The sequence below is a fragment of the Carcharhinus amblyrhynchos genome, unplaced genomic scaffold (assembly GCF_965287045.1).
Source record: "Carcharhinus amblyrhynchos unplaced genomic scaffold, sCarAmb.v2.hapA scaffold_39, whole genome shotgun sequence".
NCBI classification, from domain to species: domain Eukaryota; kingdom Metazoa; phylum Chordata; class Chondrichthyes; order Carcharhiniformes; family Carcharhinidae; genus Carcharhinus; species Carcharhinus amblyrhynchos.
This window is the reverse complement of record NW_027649780.1, coordinates 6,542,908-6,565,266: the sequence shown is the minus strand read 5'-3', so window position 1 is coordinate 6,565,266 and position 22,359 is coordinate 6,542,908. Positions and strand designations below refer to the sequence as shown.

At 45.3% G+C, this 22,359-nt stretch overlaps 4 protein-coding genes across 4 annotated transcripts in view; 1 reads left to right on the top strand and 3 right to left on the bottom strand.

Annotated features, from left to right (window-relative positions):
* LOC145363664 (uncharacterized) overlaps window positions 1-22,359 on the bottom strand; it is a 106,206-nt gene that overhangs the window by 67,218 nt on the left and 16,629 nt on the right. The window lies entirely within an intron of this gene.
* On the bottom strand, window positions 574-3,500 carry LOC145363642 (uncharacterized). The gene is made up of 2 exons (XM_080218837.1): window positions 3,433-3,500; window positions 574-2,227 (listed from the first exon to the last, which is right to left on the bottom strand). Exon 2 carries the CDS (start codon window positions 1,863-1,865, stop codon window positions 597-599), a length of 1,269 nt encoding a protein of 422 aa, XP_080074963.1. The 5' UTR covers window positions 1,866-2,227; window positions 3,433-3,500; the 3' UTR covers window positions 574-596.
* Window positions 9,199-22,359, bottom strand: part of LOC145363570 (uncharacterized) — a 54,303-nt gene continuing 41,142 nt past the window's right edge. The window contains exon 8 of the mRNA XM_080218754.1: window positions 9,199-10,845. Within this exon, the coding sequence (XP_080074880.1) occupies window positions 9,890-10,845 (956 nt within the window). The 3' untranslated portion in view covers window positions 9,199-9,889. The remainder of the gene's footprint in view (window positions 10,846-22,359) is intronic.
* Window positions 13,052-19,803, top strand: LOC145335555 (uncharacterized). The gene is given in 2 exon segments (XM_080181357.1): window positions 13,052-14,525; window positions 18,657-19,803. Coding segments are annotated over 2 exon segments (2,091 nt in total). The 5' UTR covers window positions 13,052-13,350; the 3' UTR covers window positions 19,573-19,803.

Sequence of the window (22,359 nt, the reverse complement as noted above, 5' to 3'; positions counted from 1 at the left end):
ACTAGGGTCAATTTGGCATGGCCAATCCACCTATCCCACACATCTTTGGACTGTTTTGTGTGCTCATAAAGACAGACACAAGCCTGGCACCAGTGTCATGAACATTCTCTGGGTTAAAGGTTCCTCCTGGTTCTTGCAATCTGTTGTGTCCTTTGTCACAGTCTGTACCAGTACATTTCTACTGAAAGGTTGTCAAGAAATTCCAGTGAATTCCAGCCCCTTATGTAACGTGTGCATCAGATTCAGAGATGTCCACATGTGTGTGAAAAGGGTTCTGGGTAAGGGTTTTAGCTCTTCTTTACCTGTTAGTAACAATGAACTCTTTATTCAATTCTAAAGTATAAAGTCCTCATTAGATATCAATTCTATTATCTACATTTCATTGAACCAGTCTATATTTTCATCACAAGACTACACTGGGAGTACTGTCAACATTTGTGATCTTCATTTAGAAAAAGGAAATAGAAACACAGGAAAAGGCACAACAGAGATTTACAAGAATAATCCCAGAACTGTAACCACTTGTGAATTTGCTGGTATCTCACCAAGTTTACTGACTGAGTGAATCCTTTCCCATACACACAGCAGGTGAGCAGTCACTCCCTGGTGTGAACCCGCTGGTGTACCCGTAGGCTGGATGACTGAGTGAATCCCTTCCCACACATGGAGCAGGTGAATGGTTTCTCCCCAGTGTGAACTGGCTGATGTTTCAGCAGGTCAGATGACCGATGGAACCTCTTTGTGCAGTGAGAGCAACTGAACGGTCTCTCCCCAGTGTGAACCCGCTGGTGTGTCTGCAGGTCGGATGACCGATGAAATCTCTTTGTGCAATGAGAGCAACTGAACGGCTTCTCCCCAGTGTGAATTCGCTGGTGTGTCTGCAGGTCGGAAGAGTGAATGTATCCCTTCCCACACAGAGTGCATTTGAACGGTCTCTCCCCAGTGTGAACTTGTTGGTGTGCCCGCAGGGTGGATGAATCATTGAATCCTTTCCCACACACAGAGCAGATGAATGGTTTCTCCCCAGTGTGAATTCGTTGGTGTGTCCGCAGATCAGATGACTGAGTGAATCCCTGCCCACACTCGGTGCAGGTGAATGGCCTCTCCCCCGTGTGAACTCGCTGGTGTCTCAGGAGATTGTTTAACTGAGTGAATCCCTTCCCACACACAGTGCAGGTAAATGGCCTTTCCCCCGTGTGAACTCGCTGGTGTCTCCAGAGATGGCTTAACTGAGTGAATCCCTTCCCACACATGGTGCAGGTGAAAGGTGTCTCCCCGGTGTGAACCCGTTCATGTTTCCGCAGTGTGGATGACGTTCTAAATTTTTTTGTGCAGTGAGAGCAGCTGAACGGATTCTCCTCAGTGTGATTGCGCTGGTGGTCCCTCAGATCCGCAGCACGTTTGAAGCTGCTCCCACAGTTAGAGCATTTAAAGGGTCTCTCATTGGTGTGGGTGACATTGTGACTCTGTAGACTGGATGACTGGGCGAATCCCTTCCCACACACAGAGCAGGTGAATGGTCTCTCCCCAGTGTGAACTCGCTGGTGTCTCTGCAGTGTGTATAACCTTTTAAATCCCTTCGAGCAGTGAGAGCAGTTGAATGGTCTCTCCCCAGTGTGAATGCGCTGGTGGGTTACAAGTTCTGCAGTGCTTCTGAAACCACTCCCACAGTCAGAGCATTTAAAGGGTCTCTCCTGGGTGTGCGTGAGATTGTGTGCACGCAGCCTGGATAATTGAGTGAATCCCTTCTCACACACAGAGCAGGTGAATGGTCTCTCCCCAGTGTGACTGCGTTGATGAATTTCCAGCTGAAATGGGAACCTGAATCCCTTCCCACAGTACCCACATTTCCACTGTTTCTCCATGGTGCGGGTGTCCTTGTGACTCTCCAGGTTAAACAATCAGTTAAATCTCACACAGAACACAGGTAGTCCCTCCCCACTGTGAATGCTGTGATGTATTTTCAGGCTGTGTAACTGGTTAAAGCTCTTTCCACAGTCAGCCAGTGCAATGGAACATTCACTCGGATGTTTGTGTGTCTCTCAGTAACTTCCCAGTCACACAGATGTTTAAAGTCTTTAGAAGTAGACAGAAGAGAGAAATATTTCTCATTGTAGAATTAAAGGCTGATAATATTCAGGTACCAATGAATTGAGTGACTCTGTCAGATCTTGACTTAATGTTTGATTTGAGATATCTGTCTGCAAATCCTCCACCTTCTGGTATCCTGTGAAAGGGGTTTACAAAAATAATTACAAAAATAAGCACAGGACAGAAATTCAGAACAGACAATTCTGGTTTCCATGGAATATTTTTTCCTCTCATTCCCCAAAAACTGTAAATCTCCATCCCACACACTCTCCTTCCATTCTCACTCTGCTGTATCTAACATTCCCCCTCCCAATTCTCCTGAAGGTGCTGATTGACAGACCTTAGAATCAATTAGAATCATAGAATCTCTACAGTGCAGAAAGAGGCCATTCGGTCCACTGAGTCTGCACCGACCACAATCCCAGGTCCTTTCCCCATATATTTATCCCGTAAATCCCCTGACACTAAAGTCAAATTAGCATTGCCAATCCACCTGACCCGCACATCTTCGGACTGTGGGAAGAAACCACAGCATCCAGAGGAAACCCACACAGACATGGGAGAATGTACAAACTCCACACAGACAGTAACCCAAGGCTGGAACTGAACCCCGGTCCCTGGTGCTGTGAGGCTGCAGTGCTAACCACTGTACCACTGTATCGCCCTAAATTCAAATTTCATTACCTGCCGTGATGGGATTTGAAGCCAGTCCCCAGTGCGTCACCCTGGGTCTGTGACAATACCACCAATGCCACCACCTCCAATGCTCACCGCTTTCTGTCCTGGACACAGAGATCTCCATGCAGGCTGCCAGACAGATATCTGTCTATCTGACTGGACTGACAATGTGTGGAATGTACAGGCTGGGGGGAACAATAGGCGGGGGCGGGGCTCCCGGGTCCACGGGCCTGAACCCGGAGACGTCACCGCGGAGCAGAGTGATTACTATTGGTTGATTCAGGTTGGGCTCCATTGTGCCGTCACAATGAGAAGTCTGATATCACCAGGTTTAAGTCCCACTGATTGGTTTGACAGTAAACCAATCAGTTTTCCAGATGTCAGGAGGGGGCCTCAACTATCCTGCTGTAAAGTTCAGTTTCTAGCTTCCCCTTCCTTTTCACAGGGTGCTGCTGGAGCTGCCAGAACTGGCAATTTAATAGACCTTCTATGATAACAGCACCTCATGGAGGCCCATAATAACATTCCCCCCATCCCGCTGGTCATCCCCATCCTGATTATTTCCCACCACTTAGTTTCCTGCTGTTCCCGGAACAAATCCATCCGACCAGGGGTATCCCCCCCAATTGTTTCAGTCTGGGTAGTTTTCAATGGAACACTCACAGATGTTGGAGACAGTCCCGGACCGGGGGGAGGGGGAGATCGCCGAGCGGCTTCTCGCTCTGGCCGGAACCGCTGGTCTGGAAACCTTGGCTCGAGGAGGGGGAGGGGAACAATGGGTGGGGGGCGGGGCTCCCGGGACCGTCCGGGCCTGCGCACTGGAACGCGGAGACGTAACAGTGTGATTCCTATTGGCTGATTCAGGCAGGGCTCCATTGTGACGTCAGAATGCGGAAGCTCGTCAATGAGCTTCAGGCTGAAACTTCCTCCTCTGTGCAACATCTGGGAGGAAATCAATGTTTCCCCCTTTCCATTTCTTTTCTCATTCTGGGGGAAATTGGGGACTTGCAGCAATTGAAGGGAAAGGACGCGAATCCAGTTGGATATTCCACACAGTTGTAGTCCTGTCATACAGACATAAATCTGCCTGACAGCCTGGATGGAGATTTTCAGCTCTCTGTGTCCAGGACAGGAAGCAGTGAGTATAGGTCTGTTAATCAGCCTGAATCAGCACCTTCAGGAAAATTGAGAGGGTAAATGTTACACAGCCTGAAAATACATTGCAGGATTCACAGCGGGGAGAGACTGTACCTGTGTTCTGTGTGAGATTTAGCTGATAGTTTAATCTGGAGAGTCCCAAGGACACCCGCACCATAGAGAAACCATGAAAATATGGGGACTGTGGGAAGGGATTCAATTACCAATCTGTACTGCAAACTCATTGGCGCACTCACACTGGGGAGAAACCATTTACCTGCTGTGTGTGTGGGAAGGGATACACTCATATAACAGATTTGCAGAGGCGACTTCACACTGGGGAGAGGCTCTGAGTGTGGGAAAGGATTCACCCAGTTATAAAGTCTGTGGAGACACAAACGATTTCACACTGGGGAGAAGCCATTCATCTGCTCTGTGTGAGGGAAAGGATTCACTCAGTTAATTGATTTGCAGACCCATCAGCAAATTCACTCTGGGAGAGGCCATTCATCTGCCCTGACTGTGGGAAACGATACACTCATTCAAGGACCCTGCTGACACACCAGCGAATTCACACTGGGGATAGGCTGTTCACCTACTCTCACTGTGGGAAGAGATTCACTCAGTTATCCATTCTTCTAACACACCAGCGAGTTCACACTGGTGAGAGACTGTGGGCAGGGATTCAGTCGGTTCTCTGATCTGCAGGTACACCAGCGACTTCACACTGGGGAGAGGCCATTCACCTGCTCTCAGTGTGGGGAGGGATTCAGTCAGCTATCCAACCTACAGACTCACCAGCGAGTTCACACTGGGGAAAGGCCATTCTCCTGCTGTGTGTGTGGAAAGGGGTTTACCGTGTTATCCACTCTTGCAACATACCAGCGAATTCACACTGGTGAGAAACCGTTCACTTGCTCTGAGTGTGGGCAGGGATTCAGTCAGTTCTCAGACCTGTGGGCAGTCCAGCGACCTCATACTGGGGAGAGGCCATTCACCTCTCTCAATGTAGGAAGGGATTCAATCGGTCATCCAACCTGTGGAAACACCAGTGAGTTCACACTGGGGAGAGACCATTCACCTGCTCTCAATGTGGAAAGGGATTCACTCAGTCATGCAGCCTACAGAGACAGCAACGCGTTCACATCACTGAGAGACCTTTTAAATGCTCTGATTACTGTGGCATTTTTATAACCTCTTCAGATCTCATTGTCCACCAACACATTCACATTGAAGAGAGACCCTTCCCCTGTCCCATCTGTGGGAAGAGATTCAGTGCTGCATCTAACCTGAGGGCACACCAGCAAGTTCACACTGGAGAGAGGCCATTCTCCAGCTCTAAGTGTGGAGAGAGATTCACTCTATTACATGGCCTGCAGAGACACCAGTGATTTCACAAGTAACGACAGGAATGAGGCCTTTTTCAAATAAACAAAAACCTGGGAGTCAGTCATTCCCTGTTTTGTACCTTCTGGCAATGCCTTGACCAATCCAAATTGACCCACTTGGTTTAAACTTGGACGAAACCTTAGGAATTAACTGTTCCTTGGTGCATTCTCCGTAACAATGACTTATTAAAGTTAATTGTAGTGAACTCACAGTAAAACATTTTTGAACAGAGGTCTAAATCAATTTCCAGAAACAGTAAGATTTACTCCCTTCATCACTGTAGCCAATGAGCTATTGTTTAATACAAAAATGGCCAAACACTATGTTGAGGTAGGCCTGAAGCAAAGGCAATTAGATATATAGATATTCCATTTCATGCTAGCAATATACAATACTAATCGCAATGGAGTACAATAGTCCGAGAAATATCATGGGGCTAGCTGACTTGACCACGTTCTAGGGGGCATTCAGTAATTCAGTAAGCTTTGGGAACCCACACTATCCATAACTTCTGCTGATAAAAATATACACATTCTGTGGTTTCATTGTTCCAAAGAACGTGGTTCATCTCACTCAGCCTTCAGCCATCATACTCTGCAGCAACCTGCTTTTGGCTAAAATGTACAGATCATTTTAAAAATCATCTGAAATACATTTCAAAGTCCAAAATACATCAGAAATACTTTTTCAAATCTCTTACTTGTTTAAATCTCTTACTGTGGATTTGTGTTTCTTTGTGCAGACAGTATCTCTGTTAGTCTGATCTTATGTTAATTCTCTCAGTGCTCATAGTTTTATTATAATTTTTTTATTATTGGTCTTAAATCCCTGATTATTTGAAATTTCTCTCTCAATGATTTTCTTTGTTAAGTGGAGTCGCACATGGTCAGCCCTTGTGGCTTCTCGCTGCTGGCGTAACCCTATAAACTATTTGTTGATTGAATCAGGCTTGAGTGTGGAACGATTCTTCTGAGTTCATTCCCCCTAATAGGTATTAATGAATATTTGAAAGCCAACAAATCTGTTGTTCAAATCTGGGACAATTCCAACATCGGAAAAGATGCTGTGAGCAAGTTACCTTATAAAATGATGCTATTTCAGACAAAGAACAAGTAATCAAAATATATTCCTGTCGGGAATCAGATAGAAATGATTGATTCCAGTTTTAAAGATGCTATGAAGCCAATGAGATAGGGTTATGTAATTGAGGGTAGAGACCTGAAATTAAACAGCAAATAGGAACTGGGATATTGGACACAATTCAGTTCAATAGAATATTTCAATCTGGCACTGATGTATAATATAGATAGGTCCAGTAAATTGATAGCTTTCTCTTGGTGATAGTTGTATCCTTTTGTATGTTTTGGCAAGTCATGTTGCAGCTTTACAGACCCTTAATTAGGTCTGTTCACTTGGAATCTAGTGTTCAATTCTGGTTGCAACACTGCCAGAAGGGTGTGGAGGCTTTGGAGAGGGTACAGAGAAGATTTATCAAGAAGTTGCCTGGTATGGAGGGCATTAGCTATGGGGAGAGGTTGGAGAAACTAGGTTGTTCTCACTGGGACAATGAAGGTTGAGGGGTGACTTGTTAGAAGTCTAGAAGATTGTGAGATGCATGGACAAGAGTGGATAGTCAGAAGCTTTTTCCCAGGGTCAAAGAGTCAGTTACCAGGGAGCATAGGTTTAAAGTGCAAGGGGCAAGGTTTAAAGGAGATGTACAAGGCAAGTTTTTTTACAGAGAGGGTGGTGGGTGCCTGAACTCGCTACTGGGAGAGCTGGAGGAAGCAGATACAATAGTGACTTTCAGGGGTGTCTTGACAAAAACATGAATAGGATGGGAATAGAGGGGTATGGTCCTTGGAAGGATAGGAGGTTTTAATTCAGGTGCAGGCTTGAAGGGCCAAAGGGCCTGTTCCTGTGCTTTAATTTTTTGTTCTGTTTTTTAAAGGAACAAAATTTAATACTTTAACTGCCACACTAGGATTGGGGCCATCTATGGAGAGATATTTTCTGCTCCCAAGAGTGAGTTCCAGGCCTGGGTACTTATTGTGTAACTAAAGTTTCATCTAACATCCTGTCTGCCTGCCTATGTTTCGATGTAGCTGTTTAGGATACCAGCATGCAGGACAGGAAAACAGGAGTAAAGATCTGATTAATGATTAATTATCCTAATTAGTGATCACTGACCGGGAGGCAGTCCGGTGAGGGCTATAAAATTTATTATAACATTTCCACAGGAAAACACATCCAATGGGATCTAATCAGTACGGGGGTGGGGGGGGGGGGGGGGGGCGGTGGTGCGGAATGTTATTCTGGGCCATCATGAGGTGCTGTTATCATAGAAGATCTATTAAATTGCCAGTTCTGGCAGTCCCTCACCATGCTCCAACAGCAATGTTAAAAGAAAGAAGGGGGAAACTAGAAACTGAACTTTACAGAGGGATAGTTTAGGATACCTCCTGACATCTGGAAGAGTGGCCAGCTGAAGGATTTGGAGAGGTGTTCTCAACATTATATTGGCTTTTTTGAGTGGTAACCTCATCACTAAAGGGGAGTCTCAAAGGGTTAATAATCACAGACGTTGCAAAATCACATAAGCGGCAATGGGACGAACCACAGATCTTTATTGAAGTAGACTCAGATAAGCATTGAGGCCTGGTTACAAGAGAGACAACCCCAGAGTATAGGTTTATCTAACAAAGCCTCTTAGTTTCAGAGAATTCATGAAATCAAACATCTGGACATGAGAGAGATAATGGAAATGTGGAGTTGAGGTTACAATCAGATAAGCCATGATTGTACTGAATGGTAGAGCAGGCTCGAGGGGCCAGGTGGTCTAATCCTGCTCTTAATTCATATGTGATCACATCCTTTATAATAAATTGTAGCATTTTCCCTCTACTGATGTCAGGCTAATGGGTCTGTGGTTCCCTGTTTTTTCTCTCTCTCTACTTACAGTAAGAAGTGTCAGAACACCAGGTTAAAGTCCAACAGGTTTATTTGGTAGCACAAGCTACCCCTTCATCAGGTGAGGGGCGCTGCCCCTTCATCAGGACTCGCCTGATGAAGGGGTAGTGCTCCAAAAGCTTGTGCTACAAAATAAACCTGTTGGACTTTAACCTGGTGTTCTCAGACTTCTTACTGTGCCTACCCCAGTCCAATGCAGACATCTCCACATCATGGCTATTTTCCTCCTTAAACAGTGAGGTTACATTTACCGATCTGCAGCAACCATTCCAGAATCTATAGAATTTGGAAAGATGACCACCAATGTATCCACTATCTGTACAGCCACCTCTTCCAACACTCTGGGATGTAGGTCATCAGCTTTTGGGGATTTATTCAATTTCAATCCCATTAATTTCTCCAGTACCACTCTCTCACTAATACTAATCTCTTCCAGTTCCTCATGCTCACTACTCCTTTGGTTCTCCAGTGTTTTTGAGATGATTTCTATATCTTCTTCTGAGAAGGCAGACACACATTGTTTAGTTTCTCTGCCATTTCCCCATTATAAACTCTCCTGTCTCTGCCTGAAATAGACCCACATTTGGCTAATCTTTTCCTTTTCACATACCGATAGGAGCTTTTCCAGCCGATTTTTATGTTTCTCACCAGTTCGCTCTCTTATTCTATTTTCTCTTTCTCAGCTTCTTGGTTCTCCTTTGCTGAATTCTAAAATAAATTCCCAATCCTCAGGCTAACAACTATTTTGGCCACTTTATGAGACTCTTCCTTTGATCGAATTGAATCTTTATCTTTACTGTTGCTGCACTTTTCTGTTGGATTTTTGTTCAATGAAGGAATCTATATTTGATGTCAATATGTAATAATTATTTATATTTGAGAGATTAACTGTCTACCATCACGGTGGCACAGTGATTAGCACTGCTACCTCACAGCGCTAGGCATCAAAGTTTGATTCCCGCTTGGGTCACTGTCTGTGTAGAGTCTGCACATTCTTCCCATGACTGCGTGGTTTTCCTCCGGGTGCTCCAGTTTCTTCCCACAGTCCAAAAGATGTTCTGTTAGATGCACTGGCCATACTAAATTCTCCCTCAGTTTACCCAAACAGGTGTCAGAATGAGTCGATTAGAGGGATTTTCACAGTAACTTCATTGCAGTGTGAATTTAAGCCTACTTTAATACATTACATTAATAAAGCCTACATTAAGAAAATAAGTACATTTTATTATTATTTCCCAGCTGTGACAGCTAATGTACCCCTCATAGTTTGATGGTTTTTTCTGCGAGAAACACCCAAATGGATTAAACAAAAGAACAATGTAAACAGCACAGCCCATCTTCATGGCAACATGGCATGTTTTGGGACATTCCAAACAGAAATAGGAACTAAATATTTTCTAACTTCCTAATACCCTGTCATTCTGTGATACTTGTGAAATTTGAAACCAGGTGTTCGCAACAAGGTTCAAAGAGAATCAGCCCACTGGAGGCAAAGTTGTGCGACTGGTCAGTCCAGCAGAAAGAACCCCTCTGACTCTCCCCACTGACCAACTGCAAGAATGAACAAAATGCAGTTCTAGATGTAATTCAGAGCGTGAACAATAACAGCACAATCCAACCCCTGTAATCACTTGTGAATTTTTTGGTGCCTTCGCAGACGAGAGGCATCACTGAATCCCTTCCTACATTGAGAGCAAGTGAATGGCCTCTCCCCACTATGAACTTGCTGGTGAGTCTGTAGGTTAGATGAATCACTGAATCCCTTCCCGCACTGAGAGCAGATGAATGGCTTTTCCCCAGTGTGAACTCGCTGGTGTCTCAACAGGTTGCATGAAAGAGTGAAACCCTTCCCACACTCAGAGCAGGTGAATGGTCTCTCCCCAGTGTGAACTCGCTGGTGTCGCAATAGCGGGGTTAACAAAGTGAATCGCTTCCCGCACTCTGAGCAGGTGAAGGGTCTCTCCCCAGTGTGAAATTGCTGGTGTCTCAACAGCTGGTGTGACAAAGTGAATCCCTTCCCACACTGAGAACAGGTGAATGGTCTCTCCCCGGTGTGAACTCGCTGGTGTGTCCGCAGGGTGGCTGAATCATTGAATCCTTTTCCACATTGAGAGCAGATGAATGGCCTCTCCCCAGTGTGAACTCGCTGGTGTCTCAACAAGTTGCACAAAAGAGTGAATCCCTTCCCACATTGAGAGCAGGTGAACGGCTTCTCCCCAGTGTGAAATCGCTGGTGTCTCTGCAGGGTGGATGAATCACTGAATCCCATCCCACACCGAGAGCAGATAAATGGCCGCTCCCCAGTGTGAATTCGCTGGTGAGACTGCAAGTGGGCTAACTGAGTGAAATCCTTTCCACACTGAGAGCAGGTGAATGGTCTCTCCCCGGTGTGAACTCGCTGGTGTGTCTGAAGGTGGGATGACAGAGTGAATCCCTTCCCACACTGAGAACATATGAATGGTTTCTCTGCAGTGTGAACTTGCTGGTGAGTTTCTAAGGTAGATGAACGACCGAATCCCTTCCCACACACAGAGCAGGTGAATGGCCTCTCCCCAGTGTGGCTGCGCCGATGAGCTTCCAAGTCTGATGGGGATCTGTATCTCTTCCCACAGTCCTCACATTTCCACGGTTTCTTCATATTTTAGATCTTCTTCTATCTCTCCAGGTCAGACAACCAGTTAATCACCTGTTCACAACGAAAAACAAGTACAATCTCCCTGTTGTGAATGATGTGATGTTTTTTCTGGCTGTGCAATTGGTGCAGCTTTTTTCTGCAGTCAGTTCACTGGAACATTCATTGGGGTGTTGCTTTGCCTGTCATACTTATGTTTAAAATCTTTTGAAGCTGACAGAATAGAGAAACATTTCTCCTTCTGGAATCTAAACTGATGATTATCAGGTCCCAAGGAATCGAATAACTCTCTCAGATCTAAATGTGATGATTGAGATTTCTGTCTGATATTCCTCCGCTTCTAATATCCTGTGCAAACAATTTACAAGAGTCATCACAGTCAGTACAGGGTTGAAATTCAAAACAGACAATTCTAGTTGCTATGCAACATTCTTTCCTTTCTCATTCCCAAAAGCTGTAAATCTCCATCCCACACACTCTCCCTCCATTCTCACTCTGCTGTATCTAATATTCACCCTCTCAATTCTCCTGAAGGTGCTAATTGAGTCTGGTTGACAGATCTATGCTCTCTGCTTCCTGTCCTGGACACAGCTGAAAATCTTCACATCGGTTGCCAGACAGACACATGTCAAAATTCCTGCACTAAAAGTGTAATGTCCAGGACATTATCACTTGAGTGGGCGTGGAGCAGAGATTTGAGGAAGATTGATACTTAGGCAGGGAGAGCATGATCTGGAACTTGTGCCTATGAGGATGGTGGAACAACAGATGATGAATAATTTCAAAATGAAACTGGGTGGGAATTTGAACGAAATAAAACTTGCAGGAAATGTTGATATAGAGATTGAATAGGACTGATTTGGATAGTTCAACAAGATGTGCAGGTTAGGTTGACTGGCCATGCTAAATTGCCACTTAGTGTCTCAGGATGTGTGGGTTGGGGGGATTAGTCGGGCAAATCCGTGGGGTAACAGGGATAGGGCCTGGGAAGAATGCTCTGTTGGAGAGTCAGTGCAGACTTGATGGGCCAAAAGGCCTCCTTCTGCATTGGACTCTATGACTCGAGTTACCCAATTAGCTCCTTCTGTGCTGCGATGAGTTTATGACTGGAACTATATAATGTAGCTGCAGTAATAATTACAAAACTAGAAATAATAAGAAATGGAAAGGGAAGAAAAGAAAGTGTTTTACTCACAGACGCTGGCGACCTGAGTCTGTCCGAAGCTCAATCTTCATTTGCGCAAAGCCCGCATTCTGATTGGCTGGGAGACCAGACTCCTTCCGGTCCTTCAACTCTTCCCATTGGTCAATACCTCAGCATGAAGTTAGAGGGTGGGCTCTTCCTCGAACATGCGCATCTTCCCCCTCCCTTGGACATGCGCAGTCCCTTCAGTTGCTGCAAGTCCCCAGTTTCCCCCAGAATGCGAAAAGAAATGGAAAGGGGGAAACATTGATTTCCTCCCAGATGTTGTACAGAGGAGGAAGTTTCACTCTGAAGCTCACTGGCCAACCTCCACGTTGTGATGTCACAATAGAGTGCTGCCTGAATCAGCCAATAGAAATCATTCTCCGCGGTGACATCTCCGGATTCCAGTGCGCAGGGCCGGGCGTGCGGAACCGGGAGCTCCGCCCCCACCCATTGCTCCCCTCCCCCCTGCCCCCTCCTCGAGCCAAGGTTTCCAGACAAGCGGCTGGCGGCTCCGGCCAGAGCGAGAAGCCGCTCGGTGGTCTCCCCCTCCCCCCGGCACAGGACGGCGCATGTCCAAGGGAGAGTTGAAGCCGCGCATGTGCGAATCAGGGTCCACCCTCTGACCTGCTTGCTGAGATGTTGACCAATGAGAAGAGTTGGAGGACCGGAAGGACTCTGATCCTCCAGCCAATCACAACGCGGGCCTTGTGTGAATGACGATTGCGCTTCAGACAGACTCAAACTTACAGGACTCGAACCTGGTCCCTGGTGTTGAGTGAGAATGAGGGAGAGTGTGTGGGATGGAGATTTACAGCTTTTGGGGAATGAGGGAGGAAAGTATGTTCCATAGAAACAATGGACTGTAGACTATAGACTTGTCTGTTCTGAATTTCTATCCTATACTGACAGTGATGAATTTTATAAATTTGTTTTACAGGATATTGAAAGAGGAATCACAGGACAAAATCTCACGTCTAGATCTGACAGAGACCTGACTATCATCAGCCATTGAATCTAGAAGGAGAATTGGTTGTCCAGTCTATTGATTTGAAACAATTTCGACCATCAGTGTGACTGGAAAAGCACCAACACACTGCCACACTCGAGTGAGAGTGTTCCAGTGCACTGACTAAAGAGCTTTAACCAGTTACACAACCTGGATAAATATCACACCATTCACAGCGGGGAGAGACTGTACTCGTGTTGTGTGTGTCGACGAGGCTTCAACTGATTGTCTACCCAAGAGACAGGCAAGGACACCTGCACCATGGAGAAACCATGGAAATGTGCAGACTGTGGGAAGGGATACAGAGTCCCATCTCTGCTGGAAGCTCATCGGCGCAGCCACACTGGGGAGAGGCCGTTCACCTGCTCTCACTGTGGAAATGGATTCACTCTGTCATCCCACCTGAAGACGCACCAGCGAGTTCACACTGGGGAGAAGCCATTGATGTGCCCTCAGTGTGGGGAGGGATTCACTCAGTTATCCGGCCTGCAGGCACATAAGCGACTTCACACTGGAGAGAGACCCTTCATCTGCTCTCAGTGTGGGAAGGGATTCACTCAGTCATCCCATCTGTGGATACACCAGCGAGTTCACACTGGGGAGAGGCCATTCGCCTGCTCTCAGTGTGGGAAGGGATTCACTCAGTTATCCAGCCTGCAGACACACCAGCGAGTTCACACTGGGGAGAAACCATTCACTTGCCCTCATTGTGGGAAGGTATTCAGTCAGTTATCTGCACTGCAGATACACCAGCGAGTTCACACTGGGGAGAGGCCATTCGCCTGCTCTCAGTGTGGGAAAGGATTCAGTAATTCATCCAACCTGCAGACACACCAGCGAGTTCACACTGGGGAGAAGCCATTTACCTGCTTTCAGTGTGGGGAAGGATTCAGTCATTCATCCAGCCTGCGGACACACCAGCGAATTCACACTGGGGAGAAACCGTTCATCTGCCCTCAGTGTGGGAAGGGATTCAGTCATTTATCCAGCCTGCAGACCCACCAGCGAGTTCACGCTGGGGAGAGGCCATTCATCTGCTCTGTGTGTGAGAAGGGATTCATTGACTTATCCAGCCTGCGAACACACCAGCGAGTTCACACTGGAGAGAAACCGTTCACCTGTACTCAGTGTGGGAAGAGATTTAATCAGTCATCTGCCCTGCAGACACACCAGCGAGTTCACACTGGGGAGAGGCCATTCCTCTGCTCTGTGTGTGGGAAGGGGTTCACTCAGTTATCACACCAGCAGGCACACCAGCGAGTTCACACTGGAGAGAGACCATTCAGCTGCTCTCAGTGTGCGAAGAGATTCAGTCGGTTATCCAACCTAAAGGCACACCACCGAGTTCACAGTGGGGAGAGGCCGTTCATCTGCTCTAAGTGTGGGAAGGGATTTGGAGTTTCATCCCACCTGCTGAGACATCAACAAATTCATGAGTGATTCCAGGGGTTGGATTCTACTGATTTTGTCACTGCTCTCAATTACATCCAGGACTGCATTTTGTTCATTCTCACAATTGATCAATGGGGACGGTCAGAGAGTTTCTTTCTGCTGGAATGGCCGGTCTCATGACTTTGACTTCAGTGGGCTGATGCTCTTTGAGTCTTGTTGCGAATCCTTGGTTTCAAATTTCACAAGGATCACAGAGTGACAGGGTGTTAGGAAGTTATAGAGGTATAGAGATTTACAGCATGGAAACTGGCCCTTTGGCCCAATATATCCATGCTGCTCAGTTTTTACTACTAAGCTAGTCCTAATTACCTGTATTTTTTCCATATCCCTCTATACCCATCTTACCCATATAAATGTCTGAATGCTTTTTAAAAGACAAAATTGTCCCCGCCTCTAATATTGCCTCTGGTAACTTGTTCCAGACACTCACCACCATCTGAGTGAAAAATTGCCCCTCTGGACCCATTTGTTTCTCTCTCTCACTTTAAACCTAAAACTAAAAACAACAAACATATTGATGAAATGATTCGAGAATAGAGCCAACGTTTTTAGTCTGGATGATACTTCATAAGAGCTGTTATTAAGGGTCATCCAGTATCAAAACTTTGGCTCCATTCTTCACAGGTGCTGAGATTTTCCAGCATTTTCTGTTTTTGTTTCAGATTCCAGCATCCATAGTATTTTACTTTTATGATAAAATGATTTGGTCTGATTGGAATCCCCACAACCCTCCCAAAAAACAGAGGGAGCGGTGGAAAAGGGAGAAAAAGGACAAGGATAATAAAGTCTGGGTTCTGAATCTCCGAGCCCATGTAGAATTAACAGAATGCGTGAACGATTTAGAAAGAACAGAAGTTACCCATCCCTAACAAAAACTATTAAATTAATTAGGTTCAGGAAGTGAACAAAAAAATTAATAGATGAATTTTAAAATCAACTTTGTTTTGTTGTTAGAGAAGTTTTTTAAAATTATGTAAAAATGACAGAAGTGTGTGCCAAATTTCTTCTCTCATTCCCCACCCCTTTAGATTCTGTAGAAAAGTTAACCTTTCAGCAGACAGTTGATTTAGTCATAGAGTCATGGAGGTTTACAGCATGGAAATGGGCCCTTCAGCCCAACTTGTCCATGCTGCCCCTTTTTTAACCCCTGCGCTAGTCCCAATTGTTCACATTTGGCCCATAATCCCTTGACACCCATCTTACCCATGTAACTCTTTAAATGCTTTTTAAAAGACAAAATTGTACCTGCCTCTACTACTACCTCTGGCATCTTTTTCCAGACACTCACCACCATCTGTGTGAAAAAAATGCCCCCCTGGACCCTTTTGTATCTCTCCCCTCTCACCTTAAACTTATGCCCTCTAGTTTTAGACTCCCCTACATTTGGGAAAGAATGTTGACTATCTAGCTGATCTATGCCCCTCATTATTTTATAGATCTCTATAAGTTCACCCCTAAGCCTCCTACGTTCTAGAGAAAAAAAGTCCCAGTCTATCCAGCCTCTCTTGATATCCAAACCATAAATCCCCAGTAGCATCCTAGTATGACAGTGTGAGTTAATGCAACTTGCATTCTAATCAGTATTCTGTAAATTGTGTGTGTCTTTATATGCCTTTCTCTGACCAGAACCTTCCACACACCTGACGAAGGATCACCGTTTCCGAAAGCTTGTGGGATTACTATCAAATAAACTGGTTGGACTTAAAACTGGTGTTGTGAGACTTCTTACTGTGTTTACACCAGTCCAACGCCAGCATCTCCACATTCTCTCCTGGACACAGAGAGCTGAAAGTCTCCATGCAGGCTGCCAGACAGATATCTGTCTATCTGACTGGATTAACAATATGTGGAATGTACAGACTTGGGGAGCAATGGGCGTGGGCGGGGGCGGGGCTCCCGGGTCGGAGTGCCTGAACCTGGAGACGTCACTGCGGAGCAGAGTGATTGCTATTGGCTGAGTCAGGCAGGGCTCCATTGTGCCGTCACAATGACTCAGAGGGGCGTTCCCAGCACACACTGTCCCATTGGCAGCAATATCACTGGTTACAGAAGCAAGACACTGCGGATTGGACACCAGCTCAGCGCGGCTGGCGGTCAAAGCCCCGCCCACCCCCACGTGGGCTCGGGTTCCGCCCCCTCATTGTCGACATGCGGGAGATTGACCAATGGCAACGCGTGGAGGACCGGATGGGAGCTGGTCCTCCAGCCAATCAGAGCCTGGGCCTTGTGTCAATCCCTGCATGGAGCTTCCATTCCTGCCCAGCAAAGTTGCTGCTGGTTCCTCTCCCTGAGTGAAGACTGAGCCTCAGACAGACTCAAACTTCTCCTATCAGCAACATCTGTGAGTAAAAGACTTTCTTTCACCTCCACCCCCTTTCCATTTCTTTTCTCATTCTGGGGGAAATTGGGGACTTGCAGCGACTGAAGGGAAAGGAAGTGAATCCAGGGAGAGTGCAGCCTCTGGAAAGGTTGGCCCAGGTCTCTCTCTCTCTGAAACTCATTGACATCCTTTGCTTCCTCAGCTTGACACATTTATTTGTCTGACTAAAAGGATGGTCTATTTTCTAATGTTGACAATTAAAGGGCCGTTTTCCCCAGGAGATGGCTGACAGTTAAGGGGAGAGTAAATTAATATTGTGCACATTAATCATAGAATCTCTACAGTGCAGAAGGAGGCCATTTGGCCCATCAAGTCTGCACTGACTACAATCCCAAGCCCTCTTTCCTGAACCCCTCCGATTACCCTGATAATCCACCTGACACTAGGGTCAATTTGCCATAGGCATTCAACCTAACCTGCACATCTTTGGATTGTGTGAGGAAACCGGAATACCTGGAGGAAACCCACACAGACACGGGAGAATGTGCAACTTCACACAGACAGTGACCCGAGATCAGAATTGAACCCGAGTCCCTGGCGCTGTGATGCAGCAATGCTAACCACTGTGCCATCGTAAGGCCTAGCCTTACTGATCCGAATGTGTCAGAATTATGATCAGTAATTTCATAAATGTGATAAATGATGAGGAGCAAAGCCTCAGATTATAACAGGGTGCAAATGGGCTGGTTAGATGAACTGAGCAATGGCAAATTCAATTTAACCCTGGAAAGTATGAGATCATTCATTTTGGGACAACTAACAAGACAAGGGAACATACGATAAATGGTTGGTTCCAGGAAGTACAGAGGACCAGAAGAATCTTGGGGTGTATGTCCATTGGAACCTGAAGACAGCAGGATAGATTAATGAAATAGTTAAGAAGGGATTTGGGATACTTCCCTTTGTTAGCTGAGGCACAGAATATAAGAAAAGGAGGTTATGACGGAGCTATGCACAATGCACACAGCTAGAGTACTGTGTGCAAATCTGGTCACCACACAAGAACAAGGACATGATTGGGTCCTGGCATCTTGTCCGCCCTTAGCCACTGAATTGAAAATAAGTGAATCCGCTCTGTACGTTCCACACATTGTTAGTCCAGTCATATAGACATATATCTGTCTGGCAGCCTGCATGGAGACTTTCAGCTCCCTGTGTCTAGGGTCGGAAGCAGTTCACATAGATCTGTCAATCAGTCTGAATGAGAACCTTCAGGAGAATTGGGAGGGTGAATATTAGATACAGCAGAGTGAGAATGGAGGGAGAGCGTGTGGGATGGAGATTTACAGCTTTTGGGGAATGAGAGAGGAAAGAATGTTCCATAGAAACTAGAATTGTCTGTTCTGAATTTCTATCCTGTACTTACAATAATTACTTTTGTAAATTTCTTTTACAGGATATCAGAAGATGAGGATTTACAGACAAATACTCAAAACAACATCACATCAACATCTGACAGAGTCATTCAGTTTATCAAGACTTGAATATTATCGAGAATTTGATTCTAGAAGAAAAAATGTTTCTCTGTTTTTCTGCTTCAAAAGTTTTTAAACGTCTGTGTGACTGGAAAAGCACCAAGACACACAAACACACCCCCAAGTGAGAGTGTTCCAGTGCAGAGTGTGGAAAGAGCTTTAACCAGGTGCACAGCCTGAAAATACATCGCAGCATTCACAGCGGGGAGAGACTGTACCTATGTGAGATTTAACTGATTGTTTAACCCGGAGAGCCACAGGGACACCCACACCATGGAGAAACCGTGGAAATGTGGGGACTGTGGGAAGGGATTCAAAGTCCCATCTGATCTGGAAACTCATCGACGCGGTCACACTGGGGAGAGACCGTTCACCTGCCATGTGTGTGCGAAGGGATTCAGTCATTCATCCAGTCTGCAGAGACACCAGCGAGTTCACACCGGGGAGAGACCGTTCACCTGCTGTGTGTGTGAGAAGGAATTCACTCACTCATCTGATCTGCAGACACACCAGCGAATTCACACTGGGGAGAAACCGTTCACCTGCTCTCAGTGTGGGGAGGGATTCACTCGGTTATCCAACCTGCGGACACACCAGCGAGTTCACACTGGGGAGAGACCATTCATATGCTCTCAGTGTGGGGAGGGATTCACTCAGTTATCCCACTTGCAGACACACCAGCGAGTTCACACTGGGGAGAGGCCGTACAGCTGCCCTCAGTGTGGGAAGGGATTCAGTCATTCATCCACCCTGCGGGCACATGAGCGAGTTCACACTGGGGAGAGGCCGTTCACCTGCTCTCAGTGTGGGAAGGGATTCGCTCAGTTATCCACCCAGCTGGCACACCATCGACTTCACACTGGGGAGAGGCCCTTTACCTGCTCTCAGTGTGGGAAGGGATTCAGAGTTTCATCCCACCTGCTGAGACACCAGCGAGTTCACATTGGAGAGAGGCCGTTCACCTGCTCTCAATGTGGGAAGGAATTCAGAGATTCATTTACCCTGCTGAGACATCAGCACATTCATGAATAATATTCCAGGTTGGATTCTGCTGTTATTGGTTCTGCTGTCAATTACATCCAGAACTGCATTTTGTTCATTCTCACAGCTGGTCAATGGGGAGGGTTTCTTTCTGCTGGACTGGCCGGTCTCACAACTCTGCCTCCAGTGGGCTGATGCTCTTTGAGTCCTGTTGTGAATACCTAGTTTTAAATTTCACAAGGATCACAGAGTGACAGGGTGTTAGGAATCATCAAATCCCTACGGTGCAGAAGGAAGCCATTCAGCCCATTGACTCTGTACAGACCACAATCCCACCCATGCCCTATCCCCATAACTCCATGCATTTACCTTAGCTGGTTCCCCCTAACACCTAAGGGGCAATTTAGCATGGCCAATCCACCTAACCTGCACATCTTTAGATTTGGAGAGGAAACCAGAGCTCCCGGAGGAATCACACGCCGACACAATGGGAATGTGCAAACTCCAAACAGAAGTGACACAAGCCAGGAATTGAGCCCAGGCTGGAAGTTAAGAGATATTTAGTCAGCATTTCTGTTTGAAAACCCCCCAAATGCCCATCCAATTTCCTTTGTAATTGTTTATTGTCTCCACTTCTTCCACCTTCACAGGCAGCGAGTTCCAGGTCATTACCATTCACAGCATCAAAATATTCTTCCTCACTCTTGTCCACCTCTATCAAATCTCCCCTCAGCCTCCTTTTCTCCAAGAGGAACAACCCGAGCCTGACATCAACAATAAACAACAGAAAATGTTAATACCTGAAATTAAATGGGAATGTTTAATTTCTGTTTTAAAGATCTATGAATATACTTTCCTGGACAATAAAGAAATTGGAATAATGTGGTTGAATGGAATATATCAATTTGGTATCCACCTACAGTCTGGTGAAAGTCTGGAATGTGTAGCTGGAAATCCCTCTCTAACAGCACTGTGGGTGTACTTACACCTCAGGCATTATTCAGTTGACTCTGCTGTGGGAGTGGAAGAGGAACATTCATGTACAGATTGTCAAATTACCCCTTCATCTCCCATTCCAGAAACACCATTACAAGATTTACCAGTGGTATTATACAGGTCGCAATGCAACCGCAAATCTCCTGACAGGGCTCCGAATCGTTAAAGACATTAGTTTTGTTGTATTTCTGTCCTGATGGGGGATTGAAATTTAAGGTTAGGAGAAGTGTTACAGAGTGTTCTTCTCAACCTTTCTCCCTTCTGAACATGTGTGGGCTTTGGGCAGGGTTTCAGTCTGCAAGTCCAGGCTGGTTTTAATGCTCCTGTTTCCTTTTGTTTACCACTGTTTTTTAAACTTTGTTATTTATTTATATCCAGAACATTCTGATTTTAACAATACATTTGACTTCCTTATTTGTGGACTGAAGTTCCCACAATGGGAAAGCAGCCAGATTAGTTAAATAGACAGCCCGAATTGTGAGACAATTAAAGAATAAATGATTCATTACTACACATGTTAAAAAGGCTGGAAATGTAAATTTGAACACAAAAGTTTATAACTTTTAGAATTATAAACATTAAGAATGGTTAAAATGCTGTGGGGATTATAAGATGTTCCCTTCTGAGGACAACAGAAGAAAAAAATCAGGTAACGAGACTTGTTAGGATGGCACAGTGCCACAGTGGTTAGCACTGCTGCCTCAGAGTGCCAGGGACCTGGGTTCGATTCCCAGTTTGGGTGACTATGCAGAGTCTGTATGTTCTCCCTTTGTCTGTGTGGGTTTCTGGGTGCTCCAGTTTGTTCCTATGGGTTAGATGGATTGGCCATGCTAAATTCTCCCTCAATGTATCTGAACAGATGTCAGATTATAGTGACTAGGGGATTTTCCCAGTAACTTCATTGCAGTGTTAATGTTAGCCTACTTATGACACTAATAAATAAACTTTAAAACATTGTTAACATTGATTGAAGGGAATGAATAGGCTCCTGTTCAGATGTCTCAACACTGACTGATGTTAACCAATTAATAGTCAACACTCAGGCTACCCCAAGCGAACAGATATCAGTTGAGAGAATGAACTGTCTTAAAATTCAGACAATGTGTGCAATTATCTAAAAACCAAACCAATTTCAATGTTGACAAGTTATAGACTAATTGGCTAATCCCCAACAATTGGTTCAGCTGGGCTTTCTATATTTTGAAAGTATAAAAGGATTCAAGAAACCAATTTGGCAAAAGGTTTTAAAAGTTCAAGGTTTTTAAAGTTTATTTATTAGTGTCACACATAGGCTTATATTCATACTGCAATGAAGTTACTCTGAAAATCCCTCAGTTACGACGCTGTGGTGCCTGTTCGGGTAAACTGAGGGAAAATGCTCAATGCACTTAACCAGCAAGTCCTTTGGACTTTGGGAAAAAAACCCACATAGACAGGGGGAGAATGTGCAGACTCCTTACAGACAGTGACCTGAGGTGGACCTCAAACCTGGGTCTCTGGGGCAGTCAGGCAGTCATGCTAACCACTGTGTCCTTCAGAGAGGTGTTGGGAGCTGTTGATTTTATAAGTTATCCATGTCTTCACAGCCACCACTTCATGTCCTGGTCTGAGAGGGATGGAGAGAAGTTAAAGTTAAGCTTTCTCCTTTACTGTTGATCGATACTTTGCTTTTTTTTTATCTTACTGACTTGTTACATTTTTAATGGTGAATAAACTTTCTCAATTCATCATTTAAAGTGTTGTTTTTTTCCATAAGGTTAAGTCACTGGAGCCTGGGTGATTTATGATTAGGGAGGTTGTTGTAAACAAGTGAACCCCATAAATCTTAGTTCAAACAAATCAAAATTCTTACAATGGAATGCAATCTTTTATTATGAGAGAAATTGAACATATAAGTAAAGATATTGTGCTTCAGTTATACAGGAGGTTGCTGAGACTGCATCTTGAATACTGGGTGCAGTTTTTGTCTCCTATTAAACAAAGGAT

Excerpts from the sequence above, each read along its gene's own strand:
- LOC145363642 (XM_080218837.1), bottom strand. The coding sequence starts at position 1,865 with ATGGAGAAACAGTGGAAATGTGGGTACTGTGGGAAGGGATTCAGGTTC.